Source organism: Drosophila biarmipes, chromosome 3R (genome assembly GCF_025231255.1).
Source record: "Drosophila biarmipes strain raj3 chromosome 3R, RU_DBia_V1.1, whole genome shotgun sequence".
Taxonomy (NCBI): domain Eukaryota; kingdom Metazoa; phylum Arthropoda; class Insecta; order Diptera; family Drosophilidae; genus Drosophila; species Drosophila biarmipes.
In genome coordinates, this window is record NC_066616.1 from 11914981 (window position 1) to 11935721 (window position 20741).

Consider the following 20741-nt stretch of genomic DNA (forward strand, 5'->3'; position numbering starts at 1 on the left):
GTAAAAGGGACTTTAAACTATTGATGAACACATATTATACGCCATCGAGTCCACAATATCGCTGGCAGGTCAAGCTTTTTATGGTTTCCTTACGGGGGATCTGAAAGCCAGATATATATATAATCCCAATAAGCTATCAGCTTTTGAGGGCAATTAACATCCAGGCGGTGTGTACTTTAAATAACGATTTATTGATAGGCAGGGTATGGAGCAGGGTGACAGGGCGGGGAGACCTCGTTCTCCTTATAGACTAAACAACGTTTAATAAAATCTGGATTCGTCCTGCTCGAATGCTTTCGCTTGTGATCGGGGCATACATAATATTAATATAGTTGGTTGGATGTGAAAACATTTGTTCTGGCATTTCCGTTGCAGGTAGATAGTTTCGTAGGCTTCTCGATGAATAGTGGTGGAACAAGACTACTAGAACTTATGGTAATATTGCGCGAGTGTTGATTTTAGTTGGTTTGTCCGCTACAATTTTAAAGGCCGTCGGCTTGGCGAAGAGCTCTACTTGATGCCCAGTTCCTTGAGTTCGGTTTCCTCGTCCACGGAGTCCTCGTCATCCGAGCCGTGCACCGATGGAGCTGGAGTGGTGTGGCCTGTGGGAACAGGTTGGATTGATTTAATATTTAATATCAAAAATATTTGTCAAATTCTTTTTATGCATTTTATAAATTTCAGATTTATTTAATCGCTTTTTTAGTAACTTTTGCAATATTTGGTTTGACTAAAAGTATTCAATGATTTTTTGTCTGGACCTTATCAGTTCATATAATATAAGTGCATAATGCACACACAAACGAAATTAAAATAAATCGTTGCTTACTTTTAGACCTGTTTTTCAGTGTAACAAAAATATTGGGTACAGAGAATTAAATCATATTTTATTGAACATTCCAAATAACTAATAACAGATTAGTTTATATTTTATTAAAAGGCTATGAGTATTAGTTAAGGAAAGCTAAAAGTGCAATGTGGAATGTCCAAGCTATATTTTATTCGAAACTTTACCAAACTAGTCAACAATAAAACAGTTTTCTTTTCAAGTCACAAGAGCAGCAACAGAATTTAAAAATGCATAAAAATTGGAAAGATTTGAGTATAATTGGTGTAATTATTTGAGATTCTATCGATCTGTATCTTCTTCCTCCCACTTACGCGATGAAGTAGGGCTGGGCGGTTCGCTTTGCGGTCGCGAGAAGATCAAATTGTTTTTCGATCCGTAGAGAGTCAGCTCGTCCACGTAGTCCGGGTAAACGGCCTGCAGGGCCTTAACCCTGGCCTGTCTGTAGTACTGTAACAAGAAATATCATAGATTAGGTCAGAAACATTACTAAAAATAAGGATGGTTGTATGATATTTTAAGGAAGAAGTGCTTGTGAAGCTATGAATGAAGTACTAACAATGCCCAGGGTGCGCCAGTCCAGGAGATCGCTCAGCCGCTCCGTGCGGTTGCGCTGGATGATGCGCTGGCGGCGGTTCAGCCGGGAGAAGTCCATCATGAAGCTGGACAGCTGCTGGACACTGTTCTCCAGCCCGATGTAGCGCCGATCCACGATGTAGATGCCGTAGGACTTGGGGTCGCTGATGTGCTCCTCCATGAAGCAGCCGAAACCGGACAGATTGGTGGTCACGCTGGGAATTCCCATCACCGTGCACTCGGCAGGGGTGTAGCCCCAGGGCTCGTAGTACGAGGGGAAGACACCCAAGTGGCAGCCGCGGACGAACTCCTCGTAGTCGATGCCAAACAGTGGGTTGGTGGACGTGAGGAACTCCGGGTGGAAGACCATCTTCACGCGATCGTGCCGCGAGTTGAACAGGTGGCAACGACGGATGGAGGAGAGCACCGGATCGTTCCAGTCGTCGGCCACGTTGTGCGTGGTGACCGGCGGCATCGAGTCGCGCTGCATGGCGAACATACAGCGCTTGATCTTCACCAGATCCTCCTTCTGGAGCAGATCGTCGGCGCTGGGGATGTTGCCCTTGAGGCAGGTGTCGAACATCCGCTTGCCCACCGCCTGCTGCACGTTGTTGATCGTATCTCGGAGCTGCTTGATCACCGCGTGTCCCCGCAGCGAGTCCACGTTGAAGTTGTTCGTCTTGGTGGGGAAGATGAGGAAGGCCACCACCGTGGTGTCCGGCTTCTCGTGCTTCAGCATAGCGTTCAGGCGGGCCAGGGCCTCGATGAAGATGTCGGCGCCCTTGTTGCCGAACTCGTAGCGACCGGCGATGAAGAAGTACAGGGTCTTGTCCAGATCAAAGTCAATGTGGCTGTGGGGAAAATACTACTATTAATATACAATTCAAAATTTGCAATGGTACCTATAAATAGATCCCTGTAGACTGACATTTTTTTGCTGGTTATTTTTAAAATAATTATAATCAATCTTTAAGATTTCATAAATTCTGTTTCCAGGTTAACTAATTTAAGCTATCGCCAAATCTATTAATTTGTACATCACCAGGTCTCAAGCAAACATTGAATTACTATAAACTCGAAATCATATAATCATGCATGTAGATTACAGATAGTCATGTTTCGATCGATTAACCTTTATTCAAGGGTGTAGAATATTGAAAACATTTCCGCATAACATTGAGTATAGAAACTACTATCTGTCCTGATAATTCTGCAAGCTTGGAATTGTTGCTTAAAATGTTAAGCATAAAGCCGAGTTTTCACAAAAATCTTATATTTCTACATATTAAAATCCCAACTTTGGAGTAAGAATGCCAATGATAAACCTATACCAAACTCACCCGTAGAAGTGTCCCCGCACGAATTCGTTGATCTTCTCCTTGGCGACGGCGTGCAAGTTCTGGAACTCGTGGATGGCCGAGAACTTCTTCACATTGAGACCGTTTGGCGTGATGATGTCCGGCTTGCGCTTGAGCAGATGCTCCGCCTCGTAGCCCGTAATCTCCGAGACGGTGGTGAACACGTGGGCCAGGTGGGTGGCGCCTCGCTCCAGGCAGTAGCGATGGTAGATCTGACGCTTTCCCGCCTCCTCGTCCACGGCGAACTTATCCAGGTTGTTGTAGAAATCGGTGTTGCCGGCGCACAGATAACGACCCAGCAGTGTGGCGTGGGTGGTGAACACTGTGGCAATCTCCACCAGACGTGTGCGTAGGACGATGAGAGCCACGCCAGCCTGCCACTCGTGGAAGTGGGCCACAATCCGGGGGGCACTCAGCTCGTTGTTTTGCGAGTAGCTCACGGCAAAGTTGCGGAACTCCTCCAGGAACTCGGCGATCATGAAGCCCAGGATAATGGCATCGTTCGTCTCGATGTCCAAATGAGGTACTCCAATATGGCACTTCTCCCACATCTCCGACTTGAACTGGTCCAACTTCCAGGCGGCGGATCCAATGTCGAAGAGGATCAGCTGGGGATTTCCGTCCACCAGCCAGCGGCCGGTGTGGATCTTATAGCCCCGCGAGCGCAGGGAGTTCACAGCATCTAGCAGCGGATTTCCCCGGGGGAACTCCATCTCCTCCATCTCGGTGCGGGCGCAGTGCTCCTTGTAGGGACCCATCATGCACAGCTGCTCGCCCATCTCCTCGGTGGAGACATAGGCCTTCGACCGGATCACCGTGTAAATGCCGCCCACCTTGTTGGCCACCTCCCATGCCACCTCGAAGTTCCACCGGTTCTCCCGGGAGGCGATGTCCCCCCGATCGAAGTAATCCTTCAGGTCCGCCCCGGACTCCACTCTCGAAAAGCGACGATTCATCTGGAAGGAAGGAAGGAATAGTATTGATTAGAATTGGTATACGTTTCGGTTGTTTCTTCCCGGTTTATTCCCCACCCTTAGGGCATAGGAGGTGGACTCATTGTCCTCGAAGCGATAGGACTGCTGCCTGCGCATCTTCTTGATATGCTGGGACCGCTACAATCTAGGCGCCGCTGATCTATAGCTGAACCTCTCCGCTGAGGCTCTCGTCGCGGACTGATAGTGTCAACTAAATTTAGCCACCGGCTTGACCCACATTACAAGCAGCGATTCCTTATCGCCTTACACTTGTACAGGGAAAGCAATCTTTCATTCCTACATCAAGTTCTACAAATGTTTTTAGTAAATCTCAAATGGTTCCTCATAAAAACAGCCGAGAGCAGGGATAAACCTTGGTGTTTTACATAACATAATACTCATCATAATCATAGTATCATCAATATATAATCTTATCAATCATATCATTATATGTATATCATAATAACTCATATCCCATATCACTTCATTATTGATGTTCAGAGATTAAGGTTGATAAAAATCAAAGTGATTAACTGATTCTGTGTTCAACTCCAACTAATTTCTCCCGGTGCATTGACCGCTCTTAGTGATGTATTTGTTGGGCTGGTCATTGTCATCACACGCCGGCATTTGTTGCATCACCACGCAGCGAGGTGCGATCGATCCGCTATCAGCCGAATGCAGTTGCATCGTGCAGTTTATGGGCTGATAAGCCGCGCTATGCGACATCGCCCATGTCCCTGACAGTCGGTCGTTTATGTACGTGCCGTTTTTAGTACTTATAGATGGACGCACGTTGGGCCATAAACCAAAGGTCTATTTTCGGATGTAGGAAATGTTCAAAATCATCTGGCTAGATGAGTTTGCCAATTTTCCGCTGTTTTAGGATACAGAAAATTTTGGCAAATGTTTTCATTGTCAGCGTCACCAAATGAGAGAGAATACTGTAAGCTGAATATACTATTTCGTACAGTTTTGGAATCAAAATAAAATAAAAATAAACAATATTCTTTCTAAATTGAACTTGTAAATTCATTTAATTTAGTTTTTCTAACAGAACTGCGCCTCCAAATATTTTTCTCTTAACTCTACTTCTGGCACATTTTAGTTTTTCAATTAAAAGAATACGTCATAAACACTCTGGTTGTTGAATTTTTAATTGGATACTGTCCAGAATGACCTTGACAAACATGGACTATGTGAAAGTCATAAAATACATTGAACTCACAAAAGCGATTTGCCCAATTAACTTCAATGAATTTTTCAAGACCCCAAAGCATTTAACACACCCACCAACTATCTAATCTGTGTTGATATAATGCCTGGCAATACAAATTCTCAAGCCTGAACATTCCTAACACAAGTTAGCTATAATTGAAACTTATTACATTAAAAATATTGAGAAATATTAAATGTTTTTTTCTTAATTTTAATATAAATGGAATCAAAAAAATACTATTTTTACCGCAGTTAAGATATATATTCTTTACCCCACTACAGCAAACAACTTCCAAAGGTCACGTTTTGTAACAGTCTATCTATCTTCCTGAAAAACGCATTTACGATAAAACCATCCGAATATCTTTGTATCTCAACCTTTCGTCAGGACTCTATTCACTTTATCCGCCGCCAGAGGGAGTGTCGCACCATACGGATAAGGAGGAGATACAGGGATCTCTGTGATTATCACTCAACTGCACTTGTCCCCTTCGCACCTTTCACTCAGAATTTTGTTTGAAAACACTTGGCGGGGGAATGCGAGAAAAGTAAAAGTGAGGAAAACCTCTTGGCACCGAGTTCTGTCAATTGAACAATTGCCGACAAATCTTACACTTGATAATTTTTATTCAATTGCGAGGAAGAGAAAGAGGTGAAAATTAAGGCGCTCGTGCTGCCCCGCTCGCACCCGCACACACGCGCTGCTGCAACGCAACTCCAAGAACAGCAACAACAACAGCTGAGAGACCCCAAGTGCGGATGCGTGTGTGTGTGCCTGTGTGTTTGTGGCAGGCAGAGATATTTTTTCATTGCCAGAACAGAGCGGCAGCTAAAAGTCAAATAAAGGTCAGTGGCAGCAGTGCTTCTCAGCGGGTGAGAGCGAGGGAGAGCATTGAAATTGTTCACCATAGTTTGCTTCTTGGGCCCCTTTTGTTATTGTTTTTTAAACATTTTACTGCCCCCTCCTTTTGTTGTTGTTCTTGTTTCTTTTAACCCGCTCAACAAGTTTTCAACTTTGATAATTTTGTTTTTGCTGCACTCGAAGGTGGGCGAGAGAGAGAGAGAGAGAGAGAGAGAGGGGGAGGAAAGGGAAGAGGGCGCCAGGAATTCGAATTTATTTTCTTTTTTTTTGTATTTCCATGCGGCCGGCGCATTGATAAGGCTTAGAGCGCTTATCACCGCCTTTTTGTTTATGTTTCGCGTTTATCACTTTTCCAGCGGAGGTGCGATTTCCACGTTTCCAAGGCGTCCGCTTGGCGCCAATTGCAAGTGCAGCGAAAATAGAGGAAACCGCTGATAACGAGCTTTGTTTGTATATATATATATATATATATATATATATGCATAGGTGTGTGGGTGGTAATTGGGAGTTTGGCACGCGCACAGCTGTAGATTGTATAGTCCCCGGTCCGAACTCGGAAATAAAATTGCTTAAATCATTTAATCACTTAATCACCTTAGAGCCACAGCGGTCGCTGTTGTTGGCCACACGGAACAAAACGAACGAATGAGCAACTGAAAAAGAGCTCGAAAACAAAAAGAAAACCCATGGGCGGCCGGGAGAGTTCCTCGTCGGTTGTTGTTGCCTGCAGAGTGGGAGTTTGCGCAGAGAGAAAGGCGGAGAGAGCGCGGGGAGAGCGCGAGGAGAGAGCGGCCAGGTGATCAGCGTGACCGTGTGAGGGGCGCTCGGAAATACTCACCTTAATTCAAATAAAATTATTAAAAACAACTATATCTAACTCCTGGCAAAAGTTGGTTGATGTTTGTCATTATAGATGATTTCCAATTAATATAGTTAAATTACATTGAACAGAAAGCATTGGATGCCGAAAGGTACTTTGATAAGTCAATTTTCATAAGAACAATAAAAGGACATTTAAAAATTGTTTTATAAATTAGGAATTTAATAACAACATGTATAAGAACAATAAGAGGACATTTAAAAATTGTTTTATATATTTGGAATTTAATAACAACCTTAAATGGTTTTCAGTTATTTAACTAAGTCCAACGGTTTTGAAATACCTTTTTTTTTAAAGAGGCGCCAACGTAAGAGGGTAACGTAAGCATCATTGCCAGCCCTAGAAAAAAATACAAGGGCGGGAATTTCAAGTGCTAAGTGTGCCACCAGAATTATGCAAACAAAACCTAGTTTTTACTAGCTACTCTTAACATTTAAGTAAAAGAGTGCAATTTTAAGAGAGGATCTTTTGACTACATTAAGTTATTCATAATTTTATTTCGATATTAGCTGTTTGTTAAAATTAGAATTAGATGTTTGTTAAAATAATAATAAATAATAGTAATTCCACTGCAAACTACCAAATAACTGATATATATTGTGGGGCGTTATTTTACAGATTTTATTTCAAATGGCTTATAATGGAACCCTGTCTAATAAATGACACATTAAATTTGCCTAAATTATATTTACTATTTAATTCATCTTAAAACATTTATTTATGTTTTTGCGATGGAACTAACAATTATATTCTAATTTAGCTGTGAGTAAAGATAAAGTTTACCTTGATCCCAATCAAGCTGCCTATATAAACCTTTAATTGCCCAGCGCCAGAGCTCACCTTGAATTTCACTCAGTTTTCGCGTAAAAAGCCATATTTCACAGAAATTTGAACAGTTGGTCGTAACCTTGCTCTATAAACAATTTAATGTCCGCTCACTTAACCTCAATTAAAACTGGAAGATGGACACGCAATTTCCCTGTCGCCTTTCAGCTCCCTTTCTTTCAGTTGAAGCTTTCGTTTTTATGTTTATTAATTGAAAAGTGTGAAGAACAGGCAATCGTTTACCAATAGAAAGAGAGGGTAATACAAGGAAGGAAAGAGAAGGGTCGAAGTTATCTAGGTCAATTGAGTGACCGCAAATATTTCAATATCATTTAAAAGTTCATTCTTTTCACCTTGTTAGAAGTTTTTTGTAACCAAAAAATATTTTCTTAAGAAATAAAATGAACGCTCATCCTGTCGCCAGGTGGCGCTGCAGCATCAGATGACTTTATGAGCGGCTTACAAGGTCAAAGGACATTAATATTATTATTACCTCCCCTTCTCCTTGCTCAGCGCCCGTCTGCTTTGAATGTCTTTGAAGCTGCTTGCTCTTTGTGTCCTTGATAAACATCCATTGATAACAGACACAAAGGCCCAAGGACAATATCAAGAGTGCCAGCTTTTATGTTTATGATGTATCTGCTAGAAAAGTGTAACTCATTTTGGCTTGCATCTAGCTCACTTGTTTTGACCCTCTCCTTTGCCTTTCTCCTGCCCGATTTCAGTTATTTTTGCCATTTCCTGCAGTGACAATTGCCACAAGGATGCACATTCACAGTTGCAGCTCATAGCCGCACACTCACTGGCTTATCTGTGGCCAGTGAAATAACGAAAATATTCCGGGGAATTGTTGGGTCAAGGTCAAATGCTGAGTATCATGTTTTGGTCCTCTGCCAAAAAACGAATAAGTGCGTGCTGCGAATTTTTAATTAAACTTGAGTTCTGGGAATTTTCTTAGTAACTATAAAAGTAAGAAATAAAAACCGTAAAAACAACTACTAATATCCTCATACCTTTTGGCATAGCTCTATACCAACCCTCTATTGGCTTATGGTTTTAACTTTAAGAACCAGATTATTCTTAAAGGCCTAGATGTTATAAAGCTTACTGCTACAAAAAATGTATCTAATAAAATCATAATTTAGACTTATCTGCAACTATCAGCCAAAAGAAGTGATATGAAACGGGAATACGAAAATAGACGGAAATAATCGAGGCCAAGCGCCTTGACCACGCCATAAAGAGCTTAATTAAAAACTTGGCTATAATTCATTAGCCACCATGGCCGGGCACGTGAACTGCCGAGGAAGGCGATGGCTCGAGACTCAACTTAACCGACTTAAGGTTAAGGGGCGTCCCAGCAAAAATGTGACTAATTTATGTCATGACACCCCGACTGAATCGACCCCTGCCAAAGCCAGCGCTGTCGAAATATGCAGGACAATAAAGATAACAACGAAAGAAGCTTCCACAGAGCGACGAGGTTGCGATGATTGCGTTCATGTGGCACAGGCAGCCAAGACAGCTGGAAGTAGCTGATTAGCCGTGTATCCTGGCGACTGAAGGATACTCACTGGAATTATATCTTAAAAGATTTTATATTTATCCAAACTCTACCCAGATATCGAAAATATATTGAAAGTTTTTTGTTAGTTAAATTATAAAAAAGACTAACCTTGCAAAATAATATTACATATTTAACTTTGTATAGTCAATACTTGAAAAAATCCAATACTTTAAATATAAATTCAAAATAAATTAAGCTTTCATTTTATTTATATAAATTCTACAGTGCTATAAAATTAAATAAATTATTTTGGATAGTAAATAAATATATAGTAACTTTATAAAATAGTACTGTTAAATAAAATCTTAATATATAATATCACTCATACGGCTAGTTGCCCAAATGTAGAAAAAAATATAAAAACAGCTGAAACAAATCGTATAAAGGGTAAAAATAATTTTAAAAATTAATTTAACTTACATTTTTAAATTTTAGATTTTTAATATTTTAAGTTAAATAGGTTCCTATAACTTATGCTTGATTGTAGTACCAAAATAACAAGAATAAAATACAAAATTAATAAAAATAAAGTTTAGTGCAGTTATTTTTTTATTTTAACCTATGATTTTATTTTCCTCCCACATTATGTTTTTAAAATAAATATTTAAAACCTAAATAAGCTAAGACGCCATCATATCTTTATACCTTGTAAAAAGTGTTGCCTACTGGGCGGCGCATGCGTCGGCTCACGCCGAACATGCAACATGGTGAACGTGGCTGCCGCTGTGGGAGGGGGTGCTGTCGGTGGGTGGGTGGCTGCTGTGGGTGGTGCGCGCCGGAGGATGTGCTGGCACTGTTTGTATACAAAAAGAGGCGCCACAGCAGCAGGAACAGGCAGCAAAAACAGAAGCCGCAGCAGCTGACGACGCGAATTCGAAATTCGAAAACTGTTATCAACAAACGCCGAGTATCTGTGTGAGTGCGTGGCAGTGGCTGTGCGAGTGTGTGTGTACCAAGGGCGTCTGTGTGGGTGACTGCCTGGCGATGGCAGATGAAGCCCATCAGTTGGCGGCTGTTGCACGTTGCGTGCGGTTTCGTTGGGCTCCGAACTCCGAGCTGCGTGCCCTGAACCCCGAACTCCCACATTCTTCGTGTCCTCGGAAAGTATTCAAAGTGCGTTCCGTTGTCGCTGCCGTTGTCAGTTGTTGGCTTTTTAATAACTCACCAGCGAGTGGCAACTAGTCGCAAACACTATGTCCTGACTATCGCCAGGACAAGTGGCAAACCTGTCATTTACTATTCGCCTCTGGCGAAAGTCGGTTGTCCTCGCGCATCTCACTCGAGCTTCGAAATAGTGATCGGTTCTAAACTATGCTGAAATTTAATTGAAACTGTATAAATGTAAGAAGTCTAGCTTAAAGAAAAATTACAAATTAAAGTGTAGTAAAGACGGATATAAATACTATTTGCTAAAAATATATATTATAATATATATTACACCGCATTTAATTGAAAAGTAAATTTAAGAATAATAATTTTTAATTAAAACTCTAACAACATTATAACAATAAATCAAATAATCCTAAAGTTTAAAGAAAAACGTGAAACAAAATAACATTTTAAACCATACAATACATTAAACAAATAAAACCTAAAGACAAAAATATAAAAATATTCTGACTAAAAACAAAAACGTATAAAAAATTTACCTTTTCTTCCATTTCAACAAAAAAAAATTGAACTTATGAAATGTATAATTTTAAAGCAATGTTGTTGTTGAACGATCACAAATACTTTTAAAAACTTTAATAAGAAAGATTTGGGGAAAGGCAATTAAACATTTAAGAGCACAATAACTCTCAATGAAACACGAATCGCACCCAATGTAAATATTTAAGCAGGGAAAATAAATTTCCAAATCCTGGGAAATAATAAATTATGTTAATAATTCCCCTAAGCAATTTACACAGTTTTAATTAATGTGTTCCTTAAATGCTTTGCTGTGGTATTAGCATTCGCCTGGTGGACCAACTTAAACGTTGGCCCAACTTTTTGCCCGTTGCACCGCAGTAAAATCCTCCAAGGGGCGACATCAAAAACCACTTTATAATGCGATTTGCAGGCAAAACCAGTTAAATGGCGTAATTAATTCAAGCGAACAGCGCTAGACAGGGGCAAAGACAGTAGCTGCGCCGAAGGAAATACCAAAATTTTAATGAAAATAGCTCGGCGTAGGCTTCCGTATTCACTTTCTTTGGGGTGCTGTAGCTCGAAAAAAAATTTGAGTTTCTTTTAAAATTAAAGTTGTTTTGTGGGAGGTGCCACTCAAATGGCAAAGGTGTATGCAAGTAGGCAGTGAATAAAAAATAGCTGTTTTTTGGAATGAATCAATTAAACATTTCAGTTTAAAATAAATTGTTGCATACTTTTAGGCACCAAAAATATAAATAAATAAAAATGATACATGAATATAAAATGTATTTTAACTCCTTGCGAATTGTGTCGCAATCTATTACATGAGTTTTAAATTAGGATAAATCCCTAGCTAACGAAACTTGAGCAGTCTAATTTATTTTTTATATATTTAAATATTGGGAATAAATACTTTTAAGTTTTACTTCCGGTATATTCACTTATAAGGGTATCAGTACCCTCTATGTGGGCCAATTTGCTGTTTAAATTGCATTATGCATTGTGAAAGCCCCGAGGAAGGACCTGCTAAAAAGTGTGGGAGAAAGGCGGGTGAAAGGCCTGGCAAGCGTTCCCTCAAGTTATGCTGAGCGCATCAATTTTTCAGGCAATTTAATTGAAGAGCTCTTAAGAAATTTCCCCCGTATTCAGGCAACGAAAACCGAATCACTTTATATGACGAGCCGAGATTCATTTATCCCGGCAATAATTCTGTTGTCACGCCTTCACATCAGATGATCTCCCGCCCCCAAAATGACGTTCAAAGCCCGCTAAACCAAACGGAAATAAAAACACGCAGCAAAAAATGAAATCAAATCAAATAAAACCGAATTATATGAGCAACGCGGACCCTTAATACGAATTCCTTGTTCATGGCCCGCATTCCGGCTTCCCTTGTTTTTTGAGCAGGTTAAGCGGCCCGCAAATCCGCGTCGTGTAATGAAAATCAAAGTACATAAATATAAAATTAAATGTCGTAAATAAAAAAAATAATACCATCAGGACGCATAAAATATGTATATTTGAATGTGTGCAACGACGCGACTCGCGAGGCGACAAAGCGAAATTTAAGAAACGTGCCACATTAAATATTTAAGCAACTCAGAAAGCCGACAAAAGTATAAGACGGAGAACACAGAGCTTGGTAAGCTAACATTAAGTTGATTTATTTTTGGAACAAGAGATTAAAATGGAACTTGGATGGTATTTCTTATCAGATGGCTTAAATAAATTCCACACCCAAAAATTGTCCTAGAAAGGAAACTATTAGTGCTACAAAATTACATTGTGCATATTAAATTATATTTATAAAAACTTGAATACACAAGTATTTATTTTATATAAAACATATAGGTATTATAATTTATAATACCTAATATCTTATTCATTTTGAATCTATACGTTAATCTATACGTTAATTTTAATTTTTAGTTGTTAATACAACCGATATTAAGGCAGTACTAATTTTTTGTCGCAACATCTAAAATGTTGGTTTATAAAATATCAAAAAATTCAAAATGTTTGCAATAAATTGACATTTAAAAAAAAATAGTGTAGTCAACTAAGTGTTATACAATACATTTAAATAGAACCAATATAAATTTCCTAACTGATGACTTTAATAACACACATCTAAACCTTTTTGAGGGGGTTAAAAAATCACTCAATTTAAAAAGTCCAAGTAACGATGGAAATTAAATATATTTTAACCAGTATAGTCCCTTCTTCCTTCCTTTTCTTCCTTAAAAGCCCAAAGCCAGGCTAATTTAATTTTCCGAGGGACACACTCCTTCCCCACATACCGAGGAATTACAGGCGCGTCGTTAGCTAATCAATGAGCGGAACTCTGATTTATCAGCTCCCTATTGATTTATTTGAAATGACGCTGAAAGCATTCCACATCACTCCACCCCACACCATTAACGCTCTGTTTTTCTTCTTTTTGGCAAGCTTAACGATTCTACTTGTGCATTTAGAGGGCAGGAATGCCATAAAAACAAAGTCCTGGCCATAAAACATAAGAGATGGTCAGACCAAAGTGCAGCCCACAGAAAAATCGCATATGTGGCGTATGTGGCATAAAAAAACTTCCTCATCGGCATTTCATAAATAGTTTTATGTGGCGCATCAAAAATACATAAAATAGGGGAATGAATAAAAGGCAGGGTAAAGTATGCTTTAAAAGGCAAATCATCCAAGGATTTGGCATGGGGAAATTGTATTTTGGTTTAGCCAGCAAAATTCTATGCAAATGAGTTTCGGGGCGAGAAAAGTCTTTTCAATTTTTATTGTTTTTCTGCCTTTGGTTGGCTTTTTCTTTTTTTGGCGAGAGTTGCCCCACTAAAGGCGCGTTGAAGCGTTGGAATTTGCCAAAAGCCGCAGCAAACAAAACAAAATGAAAAGGGGAACCAAACTGAAGGGGGGAAAATGAAAACAAATAGAAAATGCCGTGAAAGTTTTATACGATTTCAAAGAAGGCGTGACACAGGCCAAAGGGTTTGCAGGGGCCCAGAAAATCTCCTGATGAATGGGGTGTCAGTTGGGGGCCTGCGAATATGGGTTCATACATGTATCAACAAAGATATATGCTTTTTGTTGACTGTCTTAAGGGCGGAAATGCAGCCAAAACCATTTGAATTATGGGCGACAACTTGTGCTTAGAAAGCCATAACATTATTGTCCTTTCAAATAAAATTCATACAATGAGATATTCTCTTTATTCATTATACGAGTATACGAAAAAAGTGTTAATTTCAAAGAAATTTTTTGCTTTATATTTTTTGTTATTTTATAGTAACAACTAAAGATAAACCTAATATTGCAGAAGTAATTCTTATGATTAAAGAATATTTGTTACTCAATAGCGAGAACCTAAAAATATTACCCGTATTAGAGAAATGATTCTTTTGTATTCCGATACACGTGCTACATTACCGCTAAATATAGCCACAAACTTTTATAGACTGTCAATAATTGATGGCAATCACCATTATAAGCTTATCAGTAACAAGTGTGATTAACCTAATCAAGCTGGGGAAATAAACAAATCGGCAAGTGGCGAGCAAACACAGGAAATTAAGTAAATACAAAAAGAGTGGATTGTAATTAAACCGATTTTATGCGGGAGCAATTGGAAAACCATATCATAGGGGTGATGGTTGGCAATAAAGTGCTTGACTCTTATCAGACGTGGGGAGTCCAGAAATAAACGAAATATATATTTTGGGTATCAAAGCGAGTTATATGCGTACTCCTGAAAAGCTCTCCTTTTCGGTTGTCAAGTTAATAAACGTAAAATGAGCTTGTCGCATCAACAATACTCATAACCATGAAATGCCCTCACTCTGGCACGTGAGCGGATGGTTTTAAGATTGTTTCCGGTTACGACAGCATGTTGATATGGTTAGGAATCCGGGGCTACTTATAAGGTTAACAGAGATTTTATGAATGGTTTTGCCTAGAATTTAAAATATGCCAACGTTTTTATTGAGCCATTGATTAAAATAATTTTATTTATATGTTAATTATATTCTAGTACTGACATAAGACACTTTGAAACATTTATTTGTGTAATCATATTTTAACTGACTTTTCATGCTCCTATCAGTATTATATACAAGTAATATATTCTTTATACAATTTAAAGTGTATAAAATACTTCGTCTTGCCTTGCCCACTTTCCATTTGCCTGAGTTTTGTTGCTTGGGTGTTGATTATAATGATAAGCACTTTAACCACAGGCATGCAAATTGCCAGAAGGCGGAGACCTTAAAATTTAACTGCTTTGTCCCCCACATACACACATTCCGGGTCGCCTGGCTGTGAGCAGGGAAAGACTTTTCCTCAGGCAAATTCAATTTCGAGCCCCTCCATAGCTATTTTCATCTTTATTGGAACTTTTCTAGTTCAGCACATTTGACACTTGAGATGGTCCCTTTCCTATCGCCCTCTCTTTCCCATTGTCTCTACCCGTCCTGCTCACTCCTCCCATTTCTCCCACTTTCCCCAGGTTGTTACGTGTGTGCCCGATGAACTGTTAAACTGCTGACACGGCCACTCAATCTCACCTTGCAGCAACAGGTGACAGGAACTGGGCTTATTGAAATGTTTTCGACACTTTTTGATTGACAGCAGCAGAATGAAAACAATTTGTTATTGAAAAATGCCCTCCTTTCCTTTGTCAAGGTGAAAAAGTTCAGGAAATTAAAGTGTATTTCATAAAATCGCTCCTGGCGAGTGACAGATTTCAAATTGAATTTCACTTACAATAAGGGCATTATTATTAAAGAAAAAAGCTATCAGTAGTTAATAAATTTGCATATTTATCATGTTAAACTTTAACAAATTAAAAACAATTTGCAGAAGTCATAAATCTTTAATCTTCACTGTTCATGGACTCGTGCAATTCTGTAATTATTCCAATACTTCACTGCTTATTGCATAAATCACGGTGCGCACGTGTCGATAATGTTCGCCGAAAATGCAAAACACAAAGGGCATCTGCGTGAAAACTTGGCCAGAACTTTTCCTCTCTCCCCCACTACATCCTGCCACATTTATTTCCCTAAGCCTTGGCTAATAATCTGCTCGGGCTAAAAAAGATGGCCTGGGCCAATAATTCATTCTTGATTTCAGCTTTAGGCCAGCTTGGTGTTAAAGTTTTCCCCAGTTTTCCTCAGTTTTCCTGGGTTTTCCCATTTTTCCCTCTGGTTTCTGTGGTCCGCAGATGTCATCCACCTACAGCCTCCCAGCTGGACTGCAGCATATCTCATTCTAATTTGCATTTTTACGCCTGTAAGTGATATTTCTTTTCGCACTCCGCCACTTGCGCTCTGTTGCCGTCTCTTTCTCGGCCCACTATATCTGTCTCCTTCCCAGCCAGTTGGCAGCGAAGTGAATACTGAATTTTTATGCCCAGTCACATGAGTAAGTGGGTTCTGGGAGGCTTGTGGCTGAAATCGTGGCGAAAACAGGCCGGACTCTGGAGGAAGTTGCCGCTGCTCGGTGTGATAAAGTCTGAATTATTAAATATACATAAATCAAGGGGCAAGAGGAATGAATGCCAGCGGCTGGAGGAAGCTTAAGTAACTACAGGTTATGCTGGCTTAAGAAATGTTTAAGTACTTCAAGGTAACTGAGGAATATATTTTTAAAGTAATTATAGTTGCAATAAAATTTTATCCTAGCCTATCATTTAAAGCACACTGATATGTAATATATGTTATCTATTATTATTTTACATTTTATAATAAATGCCTATCTGCAATATTTTATTCAAACACCCGGGCTTAACTTTTCCATTAAACATTAACGCCAGCCTTGTCAGGGCCGTACAACTTTTCAAGCTCCTATGCAGAGCGAAATCTTGGCTAATTCGAAGCCATATATCACTGGCATATATGCTGTTTATGGCACTTGTTGTTGTGGCAAGATTTGCATAATCAGCTTCCAACTAATTAAAAGGCAATCAGCCAGTGATACCGAGGGAAGAGAGGGAGCAGCAGGTTACCAAGGCAACACAATCGTAAGCGGCTAAAGCGCAACACTCAACAAGCTGCCAAAATACACGCATTTTCACCTGACTCCCCACCTCCATCGCCATTTCCATCCCTTTCCTGGGTTTTCCTCAGCCTTTCCACTTTGCACCTGTTACCCAGAAAGATGGACGAAGTGGCAGGAAAAGTGGCAAAGTCGAGGCCCGTGTTCTGACCCAATCAGTGCGTCAGAAAATGAAATTTTCCCCGCTCTAATGGAAAACGGAAATGAAGTCCGTGAATATGCAAGTTGTTGGCTTAGGCTGCTGGTACGAGTTTGCCAAGCCTGGCATTGGATTGCGACTACAGTGGCTTGGAAAGTTGATGAAAACTAAAGTCAATCTAGAGATGGATAAGATTGAGTACAGATCTCTGCACCGTGAACAGGAAAGTTTGCTCTGTGATTGGTTCTAGGTGATGGATAAAGTTGGATTGGAAAGAAAAATGGAAACTAAAGGAGTACAAGTCTGATATATATTTGATTTACTTTAATAAAGTTTGCAGTTTTCTCAGATAAACTATGTTAATAGTCAGTTTGAGAGATGTCGTTCTGGGTGGAATCTAAAGATTTAAGCTGATAGAAAATTAAAAAGAAGGAATAAATAAATAAATAAATCTGAGTAGAAAAAATGGAATGCCTAAATTAATAAGTGTAAAATTGATTAAAAAAAACAGGCAGAATAAAAGCTGGACTTTTTTTATAAAATGTTATTAATTCGTTTTTTCTTTAAAATAAATTAAAAGTACCTAAAAGCTTTAATACGTCAGTCTTTGATTTATTTAACATACCTATTATGGTGTGTGATTGATTTTATTATTTTTTTCCCCTTTCATAAACAACACAATAACTTCTGATTTATGTCGACATGGGAAATTAGCGCCTTAAAATTTGTTGCCACCTGTCCTTGGCTTTGATTGGCGCAGGTAAACAAGAAGAAAGGATACCGACTTGAAAGAGTTAAAGGAAGCTTGGTCAACTTTGAGTGAGCAAACGCGATTCTGTAGAGGAAAATCCCATTAAAAGTTTCTCTGCAGTGGGCGAACCGACAGCCGGGGAAACCGAGAAAATCAAATTATCAGCTGCATGGGCATTGTGCATACGCAGCGTGGGCCCATTGAATTACGTATACGCTGCGTTGGCCCGAGAGGGAGGTGAGTCTAATGTGAGTGCCAGGAGCTGTTGCTGCCGTCTGGGCGCTAATTGGATTCCAGCCAAGGGTAAACACATCCCGTCCACACGGGTGTCTGTGTCTGTCATGTTAATAGCTAGTCAGCCCCCTATTTAGCCGGGAGACCCATTATTTGGGCCTCTAAACTCATGTGCATTTGTCTCACGTGTCGGCATTCCGTTTATTGCCAATCTGATGAGTAACCAGGGGCACGAAAAGCGAGGCGCGCTTCAAAGCCACGTTGGGCGCTCATTAATTTCCATCGTGTAGGTTTTTAATGAAGATGCGTGCCTGCCACATCCCAGGAAGAGTGAAAGTGAGGGGAGGGGCGGCTGACTTCCGTTCGCCAGAGTCGGGAATAATTTATGCTAAGCCGAAAAGTTAGCCCACCGCTTGTTAACCGTATTATGCCCCAAAGCTTCGTCCTTGCGCCATGAAAAATAACCTCGCCATAAACACAAATACAAGCGCCAAACTTCCTTAGGTGGGCTAAACTTTTTGTGAAATTTTAAGCAGTTGACTTATTTCAATTATGAATAATTAGCGGGGCAAGCAAGGAAAATTGTAATGAGGGGGAGTGCTTGGAGTAATTTTGAGGTCATAAATTCGCGCCCTGCTTAAATTGAAAGGAGAAAGTGTGTGAAGAAGATAATGAGCAGGGAAAAAAGTAAGGAATTTGTTCTATCAGAACATATCTTCACAGCTACTAAATAAAGCAAAGTCTTTAATTCATATATATGAAGCAAAATACTCATAGTCCGCCCAGCAAAACCAAATAGCACCGCAAATGGGCCAAGAAAACTCGAAATCCTAGCCAAGTGCCCCTGAGGACGTTTAAGCGGCTTGACTTGAACTAAATTTTTCATTCAACGAACGCACTGAAATGAAATTAAATGCCTAAGCTGGGCGGCAAGAAGACAAACAGACGCTGGCAAATAAATAAACAAACAAACACTCCCACTCTAAGACCAACTAATCACCGTTGACAGTAAAACGGATGGAACACACACCGAACTGGACACAAGATAAAATCCTAGAGGGACAGGACATTAGGCGGCAGAGGGCAGAACAAGACCGGAGACCATACAAACCCCGATTTTATGGCAGGAGATACGGGTATCTCTTGCGTCCCCTGTTTTCCTTTTCAGCATTTTATTTCCCTTTTAATTTAAGTTGATGCGCCAAAGTGCAAATAAACGGACAGATTTATAAACAGACCAGGGGCACTGGTGTTTTCCTTCCTGACAAGCGTAATATTTACATTGTCATAAGAAGAAGCCCGCTAAAACTAAAACCGCCATCGCACATGAGTTAACAAAAAGCTTTGCTCACAAAAAAGAAACAACAATTTCGCAGTTGCTCTGTTTTCACACAAGGTTTTCGCATTTTCAGGCGAAATTCTGCCCTTGTTATTTTTGTTGGCCGCAAAACGAAAACCGCAAATGTCCCAGAAAATGTGTTTCGCTCTGGCCTACGCTTTCCCTCGAAATTAAAGCTTTAAGTAAAACTTAAGTAAATGGCACAACATAAATATTTTTTCCACCGCCCCGAGTTTCGAACTTAATTTGACAGAGATTTTCATCCCAATTTATTTAATGAAGCCGAGGGCGAAAAATTGAAAATGTTCCCCTCTGTATATGACATGCCGGAAAATTGTCAGAGTAAACAGACCTTTGCCCCATTTATCCTGCGAAGCTATAAATAGTTTTGAGGCGTCCTTTGGCCAACCGCTTTTTTGTTTATCAGGCTTATGTGAGCGCCCAGGAGCGTAGCTGCAGAAAAGGATAATGAGCCAACATATGTTTAGACTGAAAAGTACCAGCCCAAAAAAAGGAAAGCCGAAACAAAAAGCACACAGATGAAATCCAACCGGAAAAAAAAACAAAACGTCCCAAACAAATTTTCCACCCTCGGGCAGCATATTTAAAAATGGCATGAGGGAAAATATGAAGGGAATTTGCGAAAAGCTGCTTGTCACTCTGTCACAGTGGGAAAAGCGGGTGGGAAAATGAAAAAGGAAATGCGGAAAAGCGAGAGAGCGCAGCTAATAATATTTATGGGCGCTCATTTTAGGGCCAACTGTCAACGCGAAAATAATGTATCTCCGCACATATGAGGATTCCATGCGCCCGAGAGCACCAGGAAAATCTCCTGGAAAGCGGCTTAGGGGAAAGTGGGTGGAAAGCGGGCTGAAAGCCGTTGTTGTGTTTAATTTGTAATAAAAATGAAGTGCACGTTTATAAGGCGAGACAAGCAGTCAGGTAAGCCAAATGAATTTGCCTCTCTAAGCATTTTTCTCCTTATTAAGTGCAAAGCCAAGAGAAGCTTTGATATATGTAAGCAAAATATTACATTTTAAAGTCTTGCGCCCACTGACTTTAATCTTCATTACATCTTCCAGATGAAAGCTTGCTTTAGGGACGTTTTGAGCAGTAGATTTTCTTTAACAAGATAAAGACAGCTCCCTTAGATACATGTATTAAAAAAAGGAATCAGAATATTTTGGTTTAATTATGATACATTTTTTTAAATTAAATTTATTATCAAGACCTCACCGTAAGCTCCGTAAGCTTCCATTAAACGATATTTTTATTCATTTAAGGGTAAACAAACGTTTTTCCACCGCCTTAAAAGAAAGCACAGGGAAATAAAAAGAAAAGGAAGCCACATTTTAATTCAATTTCTGCAGAGGAGGAAAAATAAATGTAACTGAGATTTAAATTAGGCAATCTTTTAGGCATTTTCCTCAGGTGTTGCAATTTTCTGCTCTGGAATTTCGCCCGCATATTTAGGGTCCTCCT

General features: G+C 39.8%; 2 protein-coding genes across 4 annotated transcripts in view; one reads left to right on the forward strand and one right to left on the reverse strand.

The window, feature by feature from the left end:
• Window positions 1-170: 170 nt before the first annotated feature.
• LOC108031831 (glycogen [starch] synthase) lies at window positions 171-6568 on the reverse strand. Of its 3 annotated transcripts, none has more exons than XM_017105573.3 (5): window positions 6430-6568; window positions 2764-3737; window positions 1407-2274; window positions 1162-1297; window positions 171-602 (listed from the first exon to the last, which is right to left on the reverse strand). In XM_017105573.3, the coding sequence occupies exons 2-5, from the start codon at window positions 3735-3737 to the stop codon at window positions 511-513; spliced, it is 2070 nt and encodes a 689-aa protein (XP_016961062.1). In that variant the 5' UTR covers window positions 6430-6568; the 3' UTR covers window positions 171-510. The 3 variants fall into 3 exon arrangements, with proteins under 3 accessions (XP_016961062.1, XP_016961063.1, XP_016961061.1); XM_017105574.3 differs by lacking the exon at window positions 6430-6568 and adding an exon at window positions 5587-5657; XM_017105572.3 differs by lacking the exon at window positions 6430-6568 and adding an exon at window positions 3813-3965.
• Window positions 6569-10362: 3794 nt separating this feature from the next.
• Window positions 10363-20741, forward strand: part of LOC108031763 (soluble guanylate cyclase 88E) — a 38538-nt gene continuing 28159 nt past the window's right edge. Inside the window, exons 1-2 of the mRNA XM_050888749.1 lie at window positions 10363-10448; window positions 12147-12381. The gene's annotated coding sequence lies outside the window, so the exon portion shown is untranslated. The remainder of the gene's footprint in view (window positions 10449-12146; window positions 12382-20741) is intronic.